This window comes from Salvelinus sp. IW2-2015, unplaced genomic scaffold (assembly GCF_002910315.2).
Source record: "Salvelinus sp. IW2-2015 unplaced genomic scaffold, ASM291031v2 Un_scaffold4912, whole genome shotgun sequence".
In the NCBI taxonomy this organism is placed as follows: Eukaryota; Metazoa; Chordata; class Actinopteri; order Salmoniformes; family Salmonidae; genus Salvelinus; species Salvelinus sp. IW2-2015.
In genome coordinates this window covers 45427-65629 of record NW_019946181.1, presented here as the reverse complement: position 1 = coordinate 65629, position 20203 = coordinate 45427, and the positions used below count along the sequence as shown (strand labels likewise).

General features: G+C 45.1%; 1 protein-coding gene across 1 annotated transcript in view; it reads left to right on the top strand.

Annotated features, from left to right (window-relative positions):
* The window catches only part of LOC112077780 (gypsy retrotransposon integrase-like protein 1), a 16749-nt gene extending 5732 nt beyond the window's left edge, over positions 1–11017 (top strand). The window contains exons 7-9 of the mRNA XM_070441827.1: positions 8236–8469; positions 8657–8760; positions 10760–11017. Of these exons, the coding sequence (XP_070297928.1) occupies positions 8236–8469; positions 8657–8760; positions 10760–10973 (552 nt within the window). The 3' untranslated portion in view covers positions 10974–11017. The remainder of the gene's footprint in view (positions 1–8235; positions 8470–8656; positions 8761–10759) is intronic.
* Positions 11018–20203: the final 9186 nt, after the last annotated feature.

The following is a 20203-nucleotide window of genomic DNA, read 5'->3' as shown; positions in this document are numbered from 1 at the left end:
GGGGTGGTCGGTGAGAGAGATTAATTTATATATACCAACTATGTTAGCTTAGGCTAACGGTTGAGTTATCTATATTTGTGTTTTGTCTGAAACAAATCATATCAAGTCCTGATGTTGTAATAGGGATCTGGAATGTTGTCGCATTGCAATGTATTTTTTTTTAAAGTCGGCTATTTGTTCGATATTTAGGGGACTAGCCACATAACTGTTCTTTCTTATATATAGCCCTAAAATGGATGAAGGTATTTTAATATTTACTTGGCCTATTTGTTACAAAATTAAGGTAATGTAATCTCAAGATCAAGCACCATATTGCTCCAAAAGAGGTGGTTTTCAATCCGTCGCAGGGTGGGTGTCAATTTCACTTTTAGGATAGGGGCGCAGGAGGCATTAATAGCAGGGTTATACGATAACGGGAGTGGGACCACCTGAAATTTGTAAGCCATAAGAAGCGGCTTGTGTTTTTTTTTTCAATACCGTTTCCCGTGTGGTTTAGTAAACGGTTTCCTTGTGTGCGATATAACATTGGGTTAAATGGGGTCGGAACGTAAACGGAAGGTAGTTGGACCTGCCGTGAGTGTGTACTGGAGAGTCTATGAAAACTGTGGTTGTTATTGGTAGAAGGTTGCAGTGCGATGGTTTTCTATATGACTGGGACACTCTGATTTGGGAATTGTCATGGAGCTGTTCGCATGAGATTACCTTATGAATAACAGCCACTTCTGATTTACAACTATGGTGTGATTTTTGGTGTTCGTACAGATAGACCGAATTAATGTAGCAAGTTAGGTAGAAATGCTTTCCTAAACCTGCTAGCGAAAAATGCACATGTGTATCGAAAGGTGGCTGATTGTTTTTAGGGAGGTCACGGGACTGTCAATCCGGGCTTGCAATCTCAGAGCACTTTAGTGGGTCAACATTGCGGCTGTAATAGCCCCTATCCTAAACTGCTGATACCAAAACCAAGTGTCAAGAACATCCTTCTGTTCTCTGAATTAGCTGGGTAAATGTCCCATGTTCAGCTATCACAAACGTGAATTGTCCTCGTGTGTGATAATACATCTGCTCAAAAAGATAAGAGGATACACTTAAATACAGATGCCCTCAGAAATGACCTCCACAGGCCACAAATTGTGCATTGTGTTTCGCGTCAATGGTACGGTCAGGAAACAGACTCCAGAAGGGGTAGGGAGGGCTCCGAACGTCCACCAGGTGGGGGTTGTGTCGTTACGCAGCCTAACACCGCTGCAGGGACGTTGTGATTTTGGCATTTGCTCAGAGATACGGCGGAAGAGGTGCCTGAAAATTCGCTTTCACGGTTTTGGTGCTTTTGCTGGTCCTCTGGCTACAGCAATGTCTATAGTCAGGTTTCAGCGGTATCTGAGCATGTGTTTTGTCTCATTGATTGAACAACGTGAGCAGAGTCGGAGACGCCGGTTGGAGAAACGTTCTGCTGCGGGGGGGCATATTATTCTCTGGGTTCAGCTATGAGAGCCGGGTTTGTGTCGTGGTGTGGTGTGTCAGTCATTGGTGTGTGGGTGGCATTTTTCTTTGTGGGGGGCGCGCCATCGTCTCTCTGCCAGGTGTGGTCTCGGCCTAGAGGTAGCCTGACTGCGCATTAGGTTGAGCCGGAGATTGAATCGCGTCAGGATGCCGCCTTGGTGGATGAGCCCACAGTGCTGGACACATGCACATTTGTGGTGGGCCTGCCTTGGGAGGGGTCATTGGTCGAAGAGGGCTTTCTGGCAGTAGCTGCCTTGGGGGCTGCGGTGCGAACAATAGGCGGAGGGTGCGGTCCCTGCGTGGCTGGGTTGTGTTTGCTCTCCTACGGCCCTCCTCCATCGTCCTCCTGGATGTCTGGCCTGTCTCCTGGTAGCGGGCCTCGGCGGAAGTTGCTCTGGACCGCTACGTCTGGGACACGATCATCAGTCAAACCTTGCGTTGCCTACAGGCTGCTGCTATTGTTGATTTTTGTTGTGCTCATCCTGTGATTGGGAGCTTGCACTGATTCCTTGAGCACATCTTGTGTTGGGTTTGTAGACTCCATTCTCATGCTACTCTTGACTTGGAGTTAGATGTGTAGACGCCCCGGGCCATGCGGAGGGGTCAATAGTTTAGTTGGACAGAGAACATGCAGCACATGTGAAGCATTATGGGGGTATTAAGCTTTTTGGGATGAAGTGGGTCTGTGGTCAGCCGGAGCCTTGCAGGAACCACTTCCTTATTTGGGAGTGTCTTTGCTAATTCTTAGTAAATTTCCGACCTTTTGTCTCTTTCCATTTGCAAACATGTCATGTGGAAAATTTAGTTGTCCAATCGTGTTGCTTCCTAAGTGGAGTTAGTATTGTATTTTTCACTAGAAGTGTGAGTTGACTTTGGATGTTTATCATTTGTGTTGTTTAATTGTGTTGCCCGGGTTGATTTTTTTTTGAGCATGTTGTAATATGTTATATCCACAGCTTTGAGGTGTGGGAATGAATATTGTGAAAATTACATGAGATATTTGTGTAAAGCCTGGGGTAAGTTGGGCTGGTTATCGGGGTTTTTTGGGAGGTAGGTTTAGGGTGTTTGGGGTTTAGGGAGGGGGTTAGGGGTTGTGTGTCGTTTGTAGGGTTTGGGAGGAGGGTGGGGGGGTTTTGTGGTGTGGAGTTTCTGGGTGTTGAGGTGTTTTGTGGAGGTTTAAGTGCTTTGAGGTGGTTTTGGTTGATTGTGGTGGGGTTTTTGGTTTTAATTTGTGGTTGATGGTTATTAGATGTCCTTTTTATGTGGTGTAGAGAGCTGTTTATAGAAAAGACTGTCCTGAAATGTTTTGGTGGGATGAGTTTTTGGCCTGCCAGGTGCTAAATTAGTATTAGTCAATAGATCAGAGATTTCCAAACATTTTAAAAGAATATCCAAACGATTGTTTCTTCCCTCCCCACGTCGCAGTCCCCTCCCGCACTCAGTCCCTTCCAGACAGTCCTAGCTAAATTCTTGCTGAGAGGAATTGCTCTTTGCTAAGGAGCTATTTTAGTTTATTTTTGACCAGTTTTATTTGAGTAAGATACTTAATTGTTACCTTCAGAATGATTTTTGGTGTATAGGTAAACAGTCCTGCATTGGACCTCTCATCTCTGTTGATCATTATGAGTTATTTTTAATTTTATTTTAACTGTTATTTAACTAGGCAAGTCAGTCTTTTTTTACAAGGACAGCCAAACCCTAAACTTAGACAACGCTGGGCCCAATTGTGCGCCGCCCAATGGACTCTCCAATCGAGGCCACTTCTGAATACAGCCTGGAATCGAACCAGGGTTGTAGTGACGCTTCTGGTACTGAGTGAAGTGTTTAATAACGCTGCGCTACTCGGGAGCGTGTGAAGTTGTTACTTTTTACTTATTTTATTTTTTTACTTTGTCTCATCGCCATCAGATTTTCGCTGAGTGACGCCAAAAGACTAAAAAAGTGGATCCATCAGGGAAGACTTGAAAGCCTGGAAGCAACCAAAGCTCCAGAACTGTGTTCCGAGATATTTTGAGGGAGAAGTACCTGATAACACCCTCAACTGGGCGTGGTGTTCGTTTACCGTAATGATGCCATTTCCAACTATATTTTCTTTTCCTAGTCAGTCCCAAAAAAGGTAATTTGTGTGAATTGATGCAGTGTAATTTTCTGTTGAAAAGTTTTTAGACGGGGTCTTTTTCAAAATTGTTTATTATTTTGATGCATATGATATAAATCTGAATCATGCTTTGGCTTTGTTATGGTTTGAACTTTTGAGCGGCGGTGTTTTTATTGTTGAGTTCTTATTGTTTTAGAAAACAGCTGGAACGAGAAGAAGAGTAACCTGTGGTGAGAAAAAACAACAAAACAAGTCGTTCTAACTAGTTTTCCATTTGTTTTTTTTGATATGGCTAGGATACCCTTATTCTCAATCTTTCACAAAGGAAATTAACTATGTATTAACCTCTACGGTTGTATTTCAGTTTCCTGGGATCGGTTCCTGAGGATGTTCATCTAATTCAAGCTCAGCCAAGTGGTTACTCAAAACCAATACATGTTGTGGAGGAGCTATAGGTTATGAGCCAATGTTTGTGAAGAATTAAGCAATTAATTATTTCCTCTCTTGATTCTTCTTGTAATGAAACATTAGCTCTGCAGAGTCAACACGGTGAAGAAGACTCCCAGTTACTTAAACCACAGTATATTTGGCACCAAGTCGTTTCCATGACGATCTACTGTGTGACACAGTGTACAAAGACTATATCACTTATCCAGACCTTGAATCGTCAAATACATGTCATGTCAAAAAACTTGAGGCTGTGCTTTATTTAGCTCGCCCCAGGTACAATACCAATGGAACACTGTCTTCCAGCCTGCACACCAGGTAAGCTAAATGAAGCGCACTCGTGTTTGAGTATTGACACAGGTTACCTAGCGGAGTTGTTTAGCATTCTGGTGATACTTTCATTTTGTAATCGGTTTTTTTCATTGTTGGCAGAGTATTGTACTGGGGCAGGGTAATAATTAGCAAATTGACAGGTAAGTGGTAGCTCTTAATGAGGCTGTTGGCCATCAGAATCGATCGATATGTGCCCATCTCGCAACCAACAATCCTGATTGGCTCAAAGTGGGCTACATTGAAACTCATATACGGCTAGTTGTGTGTGTATGATCAACAACATGTTTAATAACGGCTTTATATATCCCCAAACCTTTATTTTTCCTGCTTTAATCACTGAACTCTCCTGGACATTTCAGGTCCCACCTTCAGCTTTAACAAAAGCAAGGGCTGATCTTTATCCCAAGCTCGCAATCAGGGTAAGATTTTCTGACAGATGGCTTGATTCTGGAAAACAGAAAACAGGCAACAGAGGGTAGTGCGTACGCGCCAGTACATCACTGGGGCCAAGTTTTCCTGCCATCCAGACCGATTCTATACCTAGGCTCGGTTCAGAGGAAGGCCCTAAACATTGTCAAAGACTCCAGCCACCCTAGTCATAGACTGTTCTCTCTGCTACCGCTGCACGGAAAACGGTACCGACGCGCCAAGGTCTAGTCAAGTCTAAGAGGCTTCTAAACAGTCTTCTACCCCAAGCCATAAGACTCCTGAACATCTTAATCAAGGATTGACCCAGACTATTTGCATCCCCCCACCTCTCTCTTTGAACCACGCTGCTTGACTCCTGTTAGTCTATTGCATTGTTAACGTATCTTAATTACATAAGCTGTTATCCGTTAGATGTCTTTATTTTTCCTTGGTTGGTCATATTATCTTTCGATCTTAAAGCCGGGTGCCTGCGTTTTCTCCCGCACATTGACTGCTGGTACCTGGTACCTGTTGTGTGGCGGGTTTGGTGTGGTTTGTTTTTGTGGTGGGTTTGTGGTGGGGGGTGTCTGTTGGTTTTGTTGGTGTGTTGGGTTTCCGCGTTATATAGGCTCCATGCCTTGACTCTGTACTGGTACCTTTTGGGTGTGTGGGTGTTGGGGTTGTGTGGTTCTGGGTTGTGGGTTGTGTCGGGTTGTGTTCGCGCCTTGTATAAGCTCACCACGATTTGACGTTGTTACCTGTAGCCTGGGGGTTTCCTGTATAGATGTTTGAGTGGCCTTTCTCTCCACATTGACTCTGGTATGCTGGTAGCGTTTGGGGGTTTTTGGGGGTTTGTTGGTTGGTTGGTGGGGTTTGGGGGTGTCTTGGATTGGGGTTGTGTGTGGGTTGTTGGGCTGTTGGGGTTGGGGTGTGTGGGTTTTTGGGTTGTGGGGTTTGGGGATTTTGTGGCTTTTCTTGTGGGTTGTTTTTGTGGTTTGTTGTTGTGGGTTTCTGTGGGTTATTTTGGGTTTGTTTGGTTCGTTGTGGTCTGTGGGGTTTTGTTTTTGGGTTTTGTTGTGTGGGGTGGTTTGGGGTGTGCGGGTTGTTTGCGTTTCTGTTGGGTTTGTGGGTTTTTGTTTGGGGTGTTGGTTTTGTGGGGTTGTTGTTCATTGTGGGTGCGTGGGGTTTGGGTGTGTTTTTGTGTGTGGCGTTGTTGTTGTTGTTGTTTTGTGGTTGTTGTTGGGGTTGTGTGTTGGGTTGGGCGGGCCTCGTGTTGTGATTGTGTTGGGTTTGTCCGGTGGGGTGTTTTTGGTTTTGTTTGTTTTTGCTTGTTGTGATTAGGTTGGTCTTCTGGCTTTTTATTGCAGGGTGTGGCTTTGTCGTTTTGTGGTTTGTTGTGTTGTTTTGTGTGGGTTTGGCCTTCCGCTGTATATAGCTCCACATTGACTCTGTACTGGTACCCCTGTATATAGTCTCCACATTGACTCTGTACTGGTACCCCTGTATATGGTCTCCACCTTGGACTCTGTACCGGTACCCCCCCTGTATATAGTCCTCCACATTGACTCTGTACGTACCCCCGCTGTATATAGCCTCACATTGACTCTGTACTGGTACCCCCTGTATATAGTCTCCACATTGACTCTGTACCTCTCCCCTGCTTATATAGTCTCCACATTGACTACTGGTACCCCCTGTTATCATAGCTCCAGCATTGAAACTGCTTCTGTAACTGGTACTGGTTGGGTTTTTGTTGGTTTTTTGTGTTTTTTTGTTTTGTTTGTTTTGTTTCTTGGTTTTTTTGGTTTCTTTTGGGTGTTTTTGTTGGGTGGGGGGTTTTTTGGTTTGGTGGTGGTGAGTTGTCTGTGGGTGCTGGTTTGGGGATGGGGAGGCTCGGCTTAGGCGGTTATGTGTGTTTGTGTTTTGCTTTTTTTTTGGTGGTTGTTTTTTTGTGGGGGGTGTTGTTGGTTTTTTTTGCGTCCTGCTGTATATTAGTGCCTCCACATTGACCTGTAACTGTGGTACGTTTTGGTTTGGTGGGGGGGTTTTGTTCTTGTGTTTTTGGTATGGGTTGGTGTCTTTGGTTTGTTTTGTGGGCTTGTTTTGTTGTTTGGGTTGGTCAGTTCTCGCTGTATATGTTACATGTCTCCACATGAACTCTGTATCTGTACCTGGGCGTGGTGTGCCTGGTTTGTGGTTGTGTTGGTGTTTTTCGGGTTTGTTGGTTGGGGGTCCTGATATAGTCTCTCACGATTGTACTCTGTAGTGCCGTTAGCCGTGGGTGTTTCGTGTTTTTTGGTGTTGGTGCGTTTGGGGGGGGTGGCTGTGGCGGGGTGGCGTTTTGGGTGTTTGTGGTGGTTTGTGGGGGTGTCGCGGTGGCTTGGTGTGGTTTTGGTTGCTCCCTGCTTGTTGGGTGTGGGGGGTTGGGTGGTGTGTTTGTGTGGTGGGTGGGGTTGTCTGTGGGGTTTTTTTGGGTTGTGGGGCTGGTTGTTGGTGTTGATGTTTTTGCTGTGTGATGGTGTGTTTTTTGTCTTGTTTTTTGTGTGTTTGTGTGGATTTTTTTGATTTGGGCTGTTGTTGATGTCTGGGTTGTTGATTTGTTTTGTGTGGGTCGTGTGCTGTCTGTTGCGTTTTTCTTTTTTTTTTTGTCGTGTGGTGGTGTCCGCTGTATGAATTTGTAAGCCTCCACATGTTGACACTGCTGGTACTCGGGACTTCGTTTTTTTCCTTTTTTCTGGGTTGATTTTGTTGTTGCTGTTGTCGTGTCCCGCGTGTATATGAGGTCGTCCAAATTGTAGCTTCTGTTACTGCCGTTGACGTTGTTGCTGTGGTTTTGTGTTTGTTTTTTTCTGGAGTTGTTTTTTTTTTTTTCTGCCTTTCTCATTATTCGCTTTCTCTCATCCATGTACCTTCTGTACTTCGGTATCCTTTCTTTTTTTTCTTTTTTCTTTCTGTCGAGGGTCTCCCGGCTTGTAATATAGTCTCCACAATTGACCTTGTATGTGTAGCCCTGCTGATATTAGTCTCCACATTGACTGTATTGCTGGTACCCCCTGCTGTCTATACGTCCCTCGCACATTGACTGCTGTACTTGTACCCACTGTATATGTCTCCACATTGACTCTGTTGACTGGTAACCCGCTGTATATAGTCTCCACATTGACCTCGTAATAAATATGTCCTTGCTATTGTATTTTACCTTGCTGCTCCTTGATTGATTACGGTGTCAATTATTTCTATTCTTATTTTTTCTTTTTTTAAACTGCATTGTTGGTTAAGGGCTTGTAAGTAAGCATTTCACTGTAAGGTCTACACCTGTTGTATTTGGCGCATGTGACTAATACAATTTGATTTGAACAAGGTTATTACATTCTGTATTACTTTTATGTCTTACTTTWAAAAAAAATGTAATCCTTTTAAATATAATTTTATGATATTTGAACCAGATCAAGGAGAAATGGGATTGGCTGACAATGGAAGTGAAGGGGCCATTTCCAGAGACCCAAATTGGACACAGATTTGTACTAACTGTAATGGACTACTACTCAAAATGGTTGGAAGCCTACCCCATGAAGACCTGCACCAGTAAAGAGATTGCTCAAATAATTTCTGACCTCATCTCTCGCTTCGGCTTCCCTGTTGGAATCCTGTGTTGTTTGGGTGTAATGCTGACTTTAGAGGTAAGAGATACTGTGGTTAGTTTATAGAGATGGTATTGTGTAGTTTCTTATGCAGTATGTGCAGCATGTATTTATGCTAGCGTTACTGTACCACCACCTGAAAACAAAATCAGTTGTATTGGTTGTATTGGTTGCACCAAATGATCTCATGAATATTAAGTACCCCTTCTCTTTTTTAATTTTACAGATCAACTCGGCTTTGGGTGATCTGAAGAAACTGACATGCCAACTCATATTCTACCGTCCTCTGGGAGTGTCACTGGATCCAGTAACAAAGTCCCTCGTAGACCGGTTTGTTCTCCACTGTACCTTGCTWCACAGCCACCTGATTCTAAAAGCTTATGGATAGTTTGTTGCTTGTCAAATCACATTTTATTTGTCACGTGCTGAATACAACCTTACAGTGAAATGCTTACCTAATAAAAATAAGTGTGAAGTAAAAGATAAGTAAAAAAAGAAAGAAAAAAAAAGTAACAAATAATTAAACAGCAGCAGTAAAATAACAAGTGGGGCTATATACAGGGGGTACCGGTACAGAGTCAATGTGGAGACTATATACAGGGGGTACCGGTACAGAGTCAATGTGGAGACTATATACAGGGGGTACTTACCGGTTACAGAGTCAATGTGGAGACGTAATACAGGGGGTACCGGTACAGAGTCAATGTGGAGACTATATACAGGGGGTACCGGTACAGAGTCAATGTGGAGACTATATACAGGGGGTACCGGTACAAGAGTCAATGTGGAGACTATATACAGGGGGTACCGGTACAGAGTCAATGTGGAGACTATATACAGGGGGTACCGGTACAGCAGTCAATGTGGAGCTATATACAGGGGGGTACCGGTACAGAGTCAATGTGGAACTATATACAGGGGGGTACCGGTACAGAGTCAATGTGGAGGACTATATACAGGGGGTACCGGTACAGAGTCAATGTGGAGACTATATTACAGGGGGGGTACCGGTACCAGAGTCATGTGGAGACTATATACAGGGGGTACCGGTACAGAGTCAATGTGGAGACTATATACAGGGGGTACCGGTACAGAGTCAATGTGGAGACTATATACAGGGGTACCGGTACAGAGTCAATGTGGAGACTATAATACAGGGGGTACCGCGTACAGAGTCAATGTGGAGACTATATACAGGGGGTACCGCGTACAGAGTCAATGTGGAGGACTATATACAGCGGGGTACCGGTACAGAGTCAATGTGGAGACTATATACAGGGGGTACCGGTACAGAGTCAATGTGGAGACTATATACAGGGGTACCGGTACAGAGTCAATGTGGAGACTATATACAGGGGGTACCGGTACAGAGTCAATGTGGAGACTATATACAGGGGGTACCGGTACAGAGTCAATGTGGAGACTATATACAGGAGGGGGTACCGGTACAGAGGTCAATGTGGAGACTATATACAGGGGGTACCGGTACAGAGTCAATGTGGAGACTATATACAGGGGGTACCGGTACAGAGTCAATGTGGAGACTATATACAGGGGGTACCGGTACAGAGTCAATGTGGAGGACTATATACGGGGAGTACCATACAGAGTCAATGTGGAGACTATATACAGGGGGTACCGGTACAGAGTCAATGTGGAGGCTATATACAGGGGGTACCGGTACAGAGTCAATGTGGAGGCTATATACAGGGGGTACCGGTACAGAGTCAATGTGCGGGGGCACCGGTTAGCTGAGGTAATATGTCCATGTAGGTAGAGTTAAAGTGACTATGCATAGATTATAAACAGAGTAGCAGCAGCGTAAAAGAGGGGTCTGGGTAGCCCTTTGATTAGCTGTTCAGGAGTCTTATGGCTTGGGGGTAGAAGCTGTTAAGAAGCCTTTTGGACTTGGCGCTCCAGTGCCGATTTGATGACCCATGCCAAATCTTTTCAGTCTCCTGACGGGGAATAGGCTGCGTGGATAGAGCACTATGTGGCAGGCTGATTGCCTTCTATCATTGCAAGACAGTTCAGTGAGTCAGTCGCAAGATTGGAAGAATTTACTGTAGAATATTGAAGTCGCCAACGGAAACATGTTTGACACTTGATTGGAACAAACACGTGCTGTTACCAGTGCATTGCAACCCAGACATTGCTTAACTTTTAAATAATTTTTCAAGAAGCGCATCGGTACTAAATAGAACTGGGTAATGATTGCAATAATCTTTTGTCAGTTTACTCAATCCAAACACATGACATGCTAGCCCAGCTGAGTTGTTATAATATGCATGTGTTTTGTTTCATACATGTTTTATCATCACCTGGACAGGTTGGTGTCAGATTTGGTGAAAGAACATCCTGATCACTGGGATGTTTACCTGGCTGCCAGTGTGTTCAGCTTCTGCTGCAAGGAGCACCCCACCACTAGACAAATACCCCTGTCTCTGCTGCGCTGCAAAGGGACTCAGTCTGTCTCCACCTCACCAAGAAAGCTGCCTGTAAYTTGGAGGCTGACCGTGTTTAGACTCACAGGTCACAACTAAAATCACCAATGAATGAAGTAATGTACATCAAATATCATAGAAATAGGTATTTTTAAAGACTGAATAATATTGTCATATTTTTTCTTTTAGCTTTTAAACTGACTTGGGCTTTGATCACTCTGTTTGCATTGCAGTACAATGGGTATAAAGAAGTAACTTCTGGTCAGTTAAACGTACAAGCCCAACCACCTACAAAGAAGGTCTGTGTTGGAAGTGCATGCTCAGTGCTTGGGAAATGGATGCTTGGTCCACCAGGCTCCTGGAAGCTGAAGAGCATATGAGGAGATGGAACGATAGACTGTGGGGGATGGAGGATAATCACACACGCAGGACACCTGTGCTGAGGCTGGCAAGGGTCGGTCATCCCCATGAGCTAACAGGGTGGCCTTGGAGTGTCATTCAAGAAGGGGTTAACAGACATAGGAACACGAACAGCAGCAATGGATCGGACTATCATAATCAAGATGCCACACCACACGGCACTTTTCAACACATAGCGATCGTGAGAAAGAACGCACTTGAAAACGAGGACTAGCAAGCCTAACGCAGCCAAGGACGTTTTGGAATCACCACTGTGCACGGCGAATGAAGGGAAAGATGCTACTATGAAATCGTAGCGACAGTTGAGAACACGCCCCGGTTCTACAGGGGAAGAAGTATCTGCTAGTGCTATGTATATTCGTCAACTTAAAGTGTGCACCCGTGATGGAAACTCCTTTGTTCATTAAAAACAACGGTATATATAGTGTTTTATATTCCTTTTCGATTGTGTTCTCCTATAAATATACTAAAAACTCCGAGCTAAAAACAACGTAGTTATTATCTGGGAATAATAAATTTAGATACAGTCGTTTTATTTTCCACGCCGTCCAGAGCTGGCGGTAATTGTTCGTACTATATCCTTTGCCACCAGTTTTTTTTCAGCATAACACAGCACACCTAATGAGGGCAGAGAGATAGAAGAGTTGAGACGAAAGATGGCAGCGAAGTAATTAGCTAAGGAGAGGCTCAGTTCAAAGAAAAACTGATGTACTCTCAAAGAGCTACGGTGCCATTAACACGCGATATTGTCCAAATATTCCAAACACCAGCGACTAATTACTCACTAATTATGCATACATTGCGGCTTATACAGTGGTTTAGTTTCTGTTAGGTTGTTTTGCACACGTCATCCTCAGAGCGGACGTTCGAAAGTTCCGTGTCAGCAACATCGCTACTGACACCCGGTCAGCCAGCATACGTTTACACTTTGTTATGCGCCAATCTGGACTGATTTTAATTGCTTGTTGACCTTTTTTCTTCAATTTGAGGCTTCGGATTTTAAACACGCTAGAACCACCTTTATGTTATCCCTGACGAGGTCAGACCGGTTATTGTTTACATATATGACATAACTATCTTGATAATCGATTAGTGGTGAACCTGCCAGGTCTATTTTGCTTGAGGAACTGAGATGTCACCCGCCCCATTGTGCCCCTTGACCTGACATAGCTAGCAACACCAGAATTGCTTGAGTTTCTAAGAGCATTCGCCACAGATTAATGTTACTTAGCCCTATAGGAGGTAAAAGTACTGGTAGTTTCTAGACTGTAACCACCAACTCGTCAATTCGGCCTATACGCAAAGGCATTGAATGAGGATGGCTTCGCTACGGTGTTCGTCTCCTTGTGTCATATCCTTCTACCGTTTGGTCCCTGCGTCCGATCGGTATACATGCATTAGAAGTTTCTTCTTCTTATCATGCGGGGCTGATCTTGAAGACAACAGAAGCTCAGCAGACAGTTGAGTCCATAGCTGAGACTGAACTGACACAACTTTCAAGACAACATTCCAAACCGTCCAGAGAGAACATCACCAGGTATTGCACCAGACCAATGTTTTCTGTGTAATAAAACACTTTGTGAATCTTGTGAGGGTAAGGCTTCGTATCTCTTTTTCCCCATTTTCCCTCTCGCCCTGTGATGTCGCTGCTTTGAGCAGTGATAAGGCGCCTGGAGAAATGATGCCGCGTTGTGTGAGTGGCGGATGCACGCGTCACAGTGTGTCCACTTGTGGCGCTGGCCCATGCTGGAAGAAGAGGCGCGACTCTCGCACTGAGCCCACGGAGAGTACCCCATCAGCCTACGGGCGCGCCGCCACTGCAAGCTAGAGTGGAGTTCTGACCTTATGACCGAGCTGGAGAGCCCTGAAGTACGGTAGCCCCATTCCTGCTCGCAATGTGGCTCTGAGGGCAGCCGGTAGCATCACGCCGCGTGCGTTCGGGGCCCGGATCCGCTTCTGGCGCATGTCTGCATTCGAAGAAGTGTCCATGCCGGTAAAGGGCAGGGGCTCCTGGTACCAAATTAAAAATCTATCATCACATGCCACCATTATCTCGTTATCCCGTACTCTATCAACGCAAAACCCACAAATCAATATCGTGTCTGCATGTTTTGATTGTCAACATAAAGGTTGTTTGAGGACAGAGCTAACTGGACTACGGGCATTGTAATAATCACATGTAGCGCCTCTTTATTAGAGAGCAGGGGTGAAGGCATTTGAATTTATTTATGTAAATAACCTTTACAATACATTAAAGGACGCAGGAACACAGAGATCCATTCGTAAGATGGTCCGGGTTACGCCAATTGGTTGTCTGCCCACCGCATTTCTGTCCATCGGGTATGAACGCATGAGGGTTTTATTTTTATTTTTATTTTTTAAAACCCTACAGGTTACAGGGAACATGCAAAACGACGACGAGTATTGTAGAAGATAACATAAGTCACTCATAATAGTTGTTCAATAGTGAAATCGCCCAACTTATCACACTCTTCCCTCGTATCGATTTGACAATACAGATAATGTGGTGCCCTCAAACAAAACAGAACGACTTTCTGTGCTGGCCCTTCCAACTCCGTGAGGTAGTTTCTCAATAATACCTTCCGATGGTGGAGCCAGCCTGGAGCCAAAAAATGTTTTCGCCGTCGCATACTGCAAAGCATGACTCAATTTTTTTATTGTGCTTTATAACTTCCTTGAGAGAGGGTTCATATTTATATATAGTTGCCCTGCTACTCATTTGTTCCTTGGTAATGTTTATTTTGTCTTATATTTTGCTAAATTACTTCTCATCTAAATTCCCATAGATTTTTGTGTGTGTCTCACCTATATTAAGATGGTCTGAATGCAGGGTGATTTCTTCCTATGAGATGTCTAGTATCTTATATATCAACTTCTAACCACCACTATTCTATACCCACTCAATTCCTATTCATTATTAGTCTATATGCATTCGTAAACAAAACGACCTCACAAGACTCTCATATGAACAGATTACGCGTCGATGTACAGTATTTAATTAACTCAATGATTGTTCATAAACGTCCAATCTCACTGATGTGGAGTCGGGACACTGTACCGTAGCCCTGGTCTTCGAGGTGGTGTAGTCGAGGACTCGTAGCGGTGATGTACTGGGGTAATGATTGGCATATTCTGAAGATTTGAGCGCATTGCTTCCCTCTTGTCCACTACGCTTCTCACTTCCCACAATTACAGATACCAGCGTCCATCTTTTCACTGCAGCAAGCTGTTGTACATGCCATCTTAACCTTTGTGATTCGCTAAAAGTGTATTCTACGAGGTCGCCACTTTATTAATCTCGAATCCTGCTCTGAATAGGACACGTATTGCGGCTTATTACATGATGATTCTCTTATATCGAGCAATGACAACACCGTCGAAGTGACTGTATGAATATCACACCTCAGGTACCACTACTTATGGAAAAGGAGTCAATATTTCATCGTAAATAATGTTACTCTGTTTACCACTTCAAAGTGAAGGTCATATGGTATGTACAGTGATACTCATCACTAATAAGATAAAGTGGAGCCCCTCTCGTTCTCACTATTGGTATGAGATGGTCTTAAGTTCAGTCTCGGTCCCACGGGGTCCTACCTCTAACAGTTTTAAAACTAAGGTTCTGGAGTACAATGCGCACATGTTGACTTTAATGATATGCGTATAGAACACCGGCTGCGAGTCTACGCACCGGCAAAAGCATCGACCTACTCCCTGAGTTCAATATTGTCCATCGCAATCGTCTCTATTTCCAATTAATTTCTTCTCCCCCGCGACATGGTGGAAAGCTTCACTGGGCAAGAGCGTGTCCACAGATCGAGATACTGCGGTTTTACTCCTTTGGGAACGGTTGAAATGGGTGGACGGTACGTTCGTGTAGTGACCACCAGGATTGAACGTGTTGGCCAAGCAGGGAATGATCCTCTCCCCAATGGATGCCTTGCAACCGAAAGCAGTAGGCTGCACTCGACTAAAAAATGGTACAGCATGGGGGTCTGCCGCCTGGACTGTAAGGGCAGGATACCTTTACTTCTTCGAACGGGGAAAGACAATGGCTGAAACACAACCGGGTATGATTTAGGTAAGTCATGGACTTCGCCAGAGTTGCGTGTTGATGTTCTAGATGGTCGTTTCGGTGTGTTGGGCCTATGTTGTGTTTGGTGTGTGTTGTGTGGATGAGTAGGAGTCGCTGTGTAGTGGTTTGGAGAGCTGTTGGTAGTTTCGGTCATTACGTGACTTTTTCTCTCTGGACTTCCCCAGAAATCCTGCTTACTCCACCTGCCAGGGCCACTCATCTAGAAAGTGAGTTCGGGCAGGCGGCCCCATCCGGTCTGGCTCCAAAGGGACAGTAGCACCCCGCGAATAATCTGACCAGGAGACCTCTGCGTGAGAGGGAGGCACGGAACGAGTCAAAGACACCGTCAACAACGCCGTTAAGGTTAGTCTAACTCATTGGTTCACATCCAAAGGGCAATCCACTGCGGCACGGGAGGACGCTGTCGGTCATGGTCCGCCGGACTGGTGTAGAGAGGCTCACGCAGAGGCACATTTGTTCAGCTTAATTTTTGGCAAATCATTGAAGATGACTAGAGCAAGAGTTCTATACAAGGTGCATCGATACCCATACACTGCCAGCGGAGACCGTGCTGTCCTGTCCCGGAACTGAGGCCTGGGAGAGAACGATCATTGTGAAATTGTTTAACAGACAGCAGCACCAGAGTCAAGGATGGACAGGAACCGTATTGCCACCCCAATCCATATAGGTGGGCAATAGTGCCACAAAAACTATACAGGGTCAGCGTGGTAGTGCCTAGCCAAACTATATCAACCCACTGAATAAATAGGAGATTCAGGGATGGCCATTCGGACATAGCCCGCGGACGTAGCGGACCAACCTGTCCCTTCCTGCAGTCTTTACCGCTCAGTTCAGCTAGCAGCCACCTCAGCCGATTAACTCGGATTGGCGGACACCATGGGATACTACTAGTGTTGATTCCCCCATCTGGCCTTCCTCAAGTCATTCAAGCGGACAAAACGTATCTCAAGACAAATATATTGGCTCCGCACCTTGAGGCTCCCGGCTCTTAGACTTGGGTCGTTTCTTACACGTGTTTGCAGAAAGACGTGCGATAGACTGTCGCTTAGTTTCTGAAGGTGCGTACTATGTGACAGCACCAGCCATCCTTTCTCATAAAGTTGGTCAAAATCATTTATCACCGTTCTAGTCTGTTGTCATATTTGTGTCGTCGCGCGATCAGCTATCCTCGCGTTCCGCTGCCAGACTCCAGCGGGGTCCGATACCAGCAAGGGAACACTCACCGAAAATCACTGAGAGTGCGCTGCGCAGGAGTTACGGATACACCGTTCTGAGTTCAGAGCTAGGACTGACCATAAAAAGGGTGTGTTCACGTATCTCCTAAGATATGTCGCAAACGTACGGTGCAGTTAAGGAGAGTAACTGTGCGCTGGTTGAATCTGGTCACCCTTTCGGGTGTAAGAAAGTCTATGCCAGTAGGTCGGGGGGATGGGGTACATGCTCGTGCTGGATGGCTTGCTACACGCAGACATGCATTTAGGTATACGTGCGAAGCACATGCAACTCCAGAAATTTAAACATCGAACATCCCCCTGTGAGTTCCCCGAACGTTTAGAGGATCCGATCTTCGATCAAATGCAAAAGTGTAGAGAACCAGTTGACCGCGCATCACCCTGCAAAGATTACACCTGTAGAAGGGCCTATTAAGTGTGCTGGTCATTGGGATGCGTATGAAGATGGTAGTGATTGCTGGGTTGGAGTAAGGTGAATGGAGGAAGTCATGTCTGAGGTTCCTTGGGACAGGAGTGTAGGTGGTGCTCCTAATAAAAGTCCGTAACCTGAGAGAGTGGCAATGATGGCTGGCAGTTAGAACGCGAGTGCAGTAGTTGGTGCAAGCCTGATATGGAGCTGAATTAGCTATGGAGATGATGATCGATCGATTGGTAGGAGCCCTAGACCATTAGGTCCTGCAAGTACTAAAACTCAGTGAGACTTCACATGATCTTGATGGGATGCTGCGCTGGTATTGAGGCATAGTCCAATAGAAGAATCTACCTAACACCTATGAGATTAGATGATCCGGTGGGTGGGATCACGATGAAGCAACGCTCGTAAGGTTCCCGTGGCATTTGACTGAAAAGGAATTGCGAGCTAGGCATCGTGAGGCGATTCAGTGAGACGTGCTGGTGTTTGCTGGCATTCGAAAGACGAGATTCACGTGCTTGCTTTTACAGGGCACTAAACCGTTGATTGATGTCGCACTAGGATCCGAGGAAGAAAAAAAGTGGTGATGGAACACACGTAGTCCTTCGATCTAAACTAAGACCCTAAATGAGAGGGTGGATGAGTTGAGTGGAGTTGTTTATTCAAAAACACGTAGAATCCTCGATTACTAGAAACTATTGTAGTATGGCACTAAATGACTAGGTGTGAAGCAGTGAAAGGTTAGGAACTTCCCTGAAACTTACTAACCCTCTGTAGGATGATCTCTGACTTGAAAATTGATGGTCTGGTAGAGCAGCTACGCATTTCCAACCTGCGGTGATTTGACGATTAAATCCGGTAATAGCGCCATGAATATGATGCGCCTGATAGTGATGCAGGGCTTGGTTATTCCCTGCAATTACTTAAAATCCAATCACCCTGAGCATGCATTGTGACTGATAGGAAAGTGGTAGATGCCCCCAAATCTATTCCGTGCCCTTACTAAACCGTACTGGCAGTATGATGAGGATGGTGACAACCGAAAGACGAAGCATCAAGTCCTTGCTACATAAGTCCATCTGTTATAAAAGGGACCTATGAGATGAGTGACGTGCATGGCCCGTGTAGAGACATCTCTCCCTGATATTTTAACCTGAATACAAACTATGACACAGCATGGATGAATGCAACAGGTGAGTAGAGACAGTTTATGTGCCTGCTATTACGAAATACCCGTACGTGCAACGCGATATTGATTATAAGAATGCAGAGCTACCCGATACTAGAACATCGAAACAATGAGTGCCTTGATTACCTTAAACCTATGATCGAAAGTCGGATGATGATGGACTTGGCTGTAGACGCAGTAAGTCCGTGGATTTACTAAAACCTAATGAAGACTGAGTCATGTGTCATTGGAGAGTATTTGGTGATGGATAGCAAGCAGTCACGAAAACCCTCGATTACTCAAAGCCTTATAAAGATGCATTCCGAATGGTATTGAGTGCCGTTCAGTGTCACCGACACCACAAAGTAGTCGGACTTGTTGTGGAGTTAGGTCTTTCACCCAGTCTTAAAATAACAATCCCATTTATATCAACGGAGACTCGTAGGAGATGCATGGGTGGGCGGGTCCGAGGGACACCAGGTTATATCTGGCCTGTATTACTATACACTAGTATGAATGACTTGAGAGGTCCACGACAACAAGCTCGTAAGGTCGTCGGCAGTCCGAGTTGTGAGAACTGGCATATATGACCAAAATTGCGAGATGTATGAATGTATGTACTTATGGAGGCTGAGTTAGAAGGCACAGTAGTCTCCAGACGTGGCTCTGATGTACCTGATTTACTCGGCAACCCCAGTGAGATGAATTAGAGGGTCATGATAGGTGGTAGAAAGCAGGTAGAGCTCTCTCTGGATATACTAAAAATGCCTGATTGATGAGCATGGCATGAATCCGATATGGTGATAGGCATCAGGATGGGCTCCGAGGCGTGAGTGCGGGGACCTTTACCTCCTGGAGAACCGTTTCCACTCCTAATGTGAGGTTAATATTCCCACCTGCTAGATTGATTTGGTCGGGTGGTGTAAGCAGAGTAGTTCCCGGCGATTGAACTAAACCTATTGTAGAAGATGAATGGTTGTGGTTGTCACGATACAGTTAAGTCCTGTAATTTCACTATACACCTTATCGAGACTGAAATGATGGGTGGTTACAGACTGCCAGTACGTCTCCATGAATCTATAAACCTTATTCGAGCATCGTTTCCTCGGGCGATGGCTACCGTAATGAGCTAGTATCCTGTATCTTTAACTAATATCCTGATTGAATGAGTATGAAATGTTTATGTGTGTATGAATCAAGCTAGTGTTCGCTCCCGCCCCAACCCACTCATTTCCTCTGGGACTCATCCAACTGACCACGCCCTCAGTTGAGATGAGTATGATTTTGGTGCGTGCAGAACGACCTAGTAGTCCTGACTTATCTAAACCCTTATCCCAGCCCCATGAGTGATGATCGGTGCGTGCACATAGGATACCCACGCCTAGCACTTCTCGATTACTAAACCCCTTCTCGAGACCACTGCAATATGATGTATGCCAAGTCGAGGGCTGTGACGAGTACATGCTAGGGTATCCTACGACTAGATCTCCCTTCAAACCTATAGAGCATCGCGATTGATTTGCGACATCGGTCGCAGTGCTAGAACGAGTATCGGTCCTTGACTACCTACAAACCATAATGAAATGATGTATGATGCGTGGTGTAGAGCACGTTAGTTCCCTGAAGCTACATAGAATCCTACGTGAGATTGTATGATGCGTGCGGTACGGAGCCAGTAGTACCCTGACTTACTAAAAACCTATAGATGGATCGATCGATGGTGGTCGTGAGGCACGCTAACGATAGTTCCTGTCATTTCTATATTACCCGATTGATAGAATGGCATGATGTATCGGTGGTTTGGTCAGTTCACCAGTCGTTCCAAGTCCTCGTTATTCATTCTTAACCCTCAATGCTAGATGAAGTGATGATGGTGGGTGTATCAATTCGAGCAGTAAGTACCCTCTCTCGAATACCTCCAAACCTATGTAGATGAGATGGCTGTAGTGAACAGATAGTCCTGATTATGGGGTACTAGAC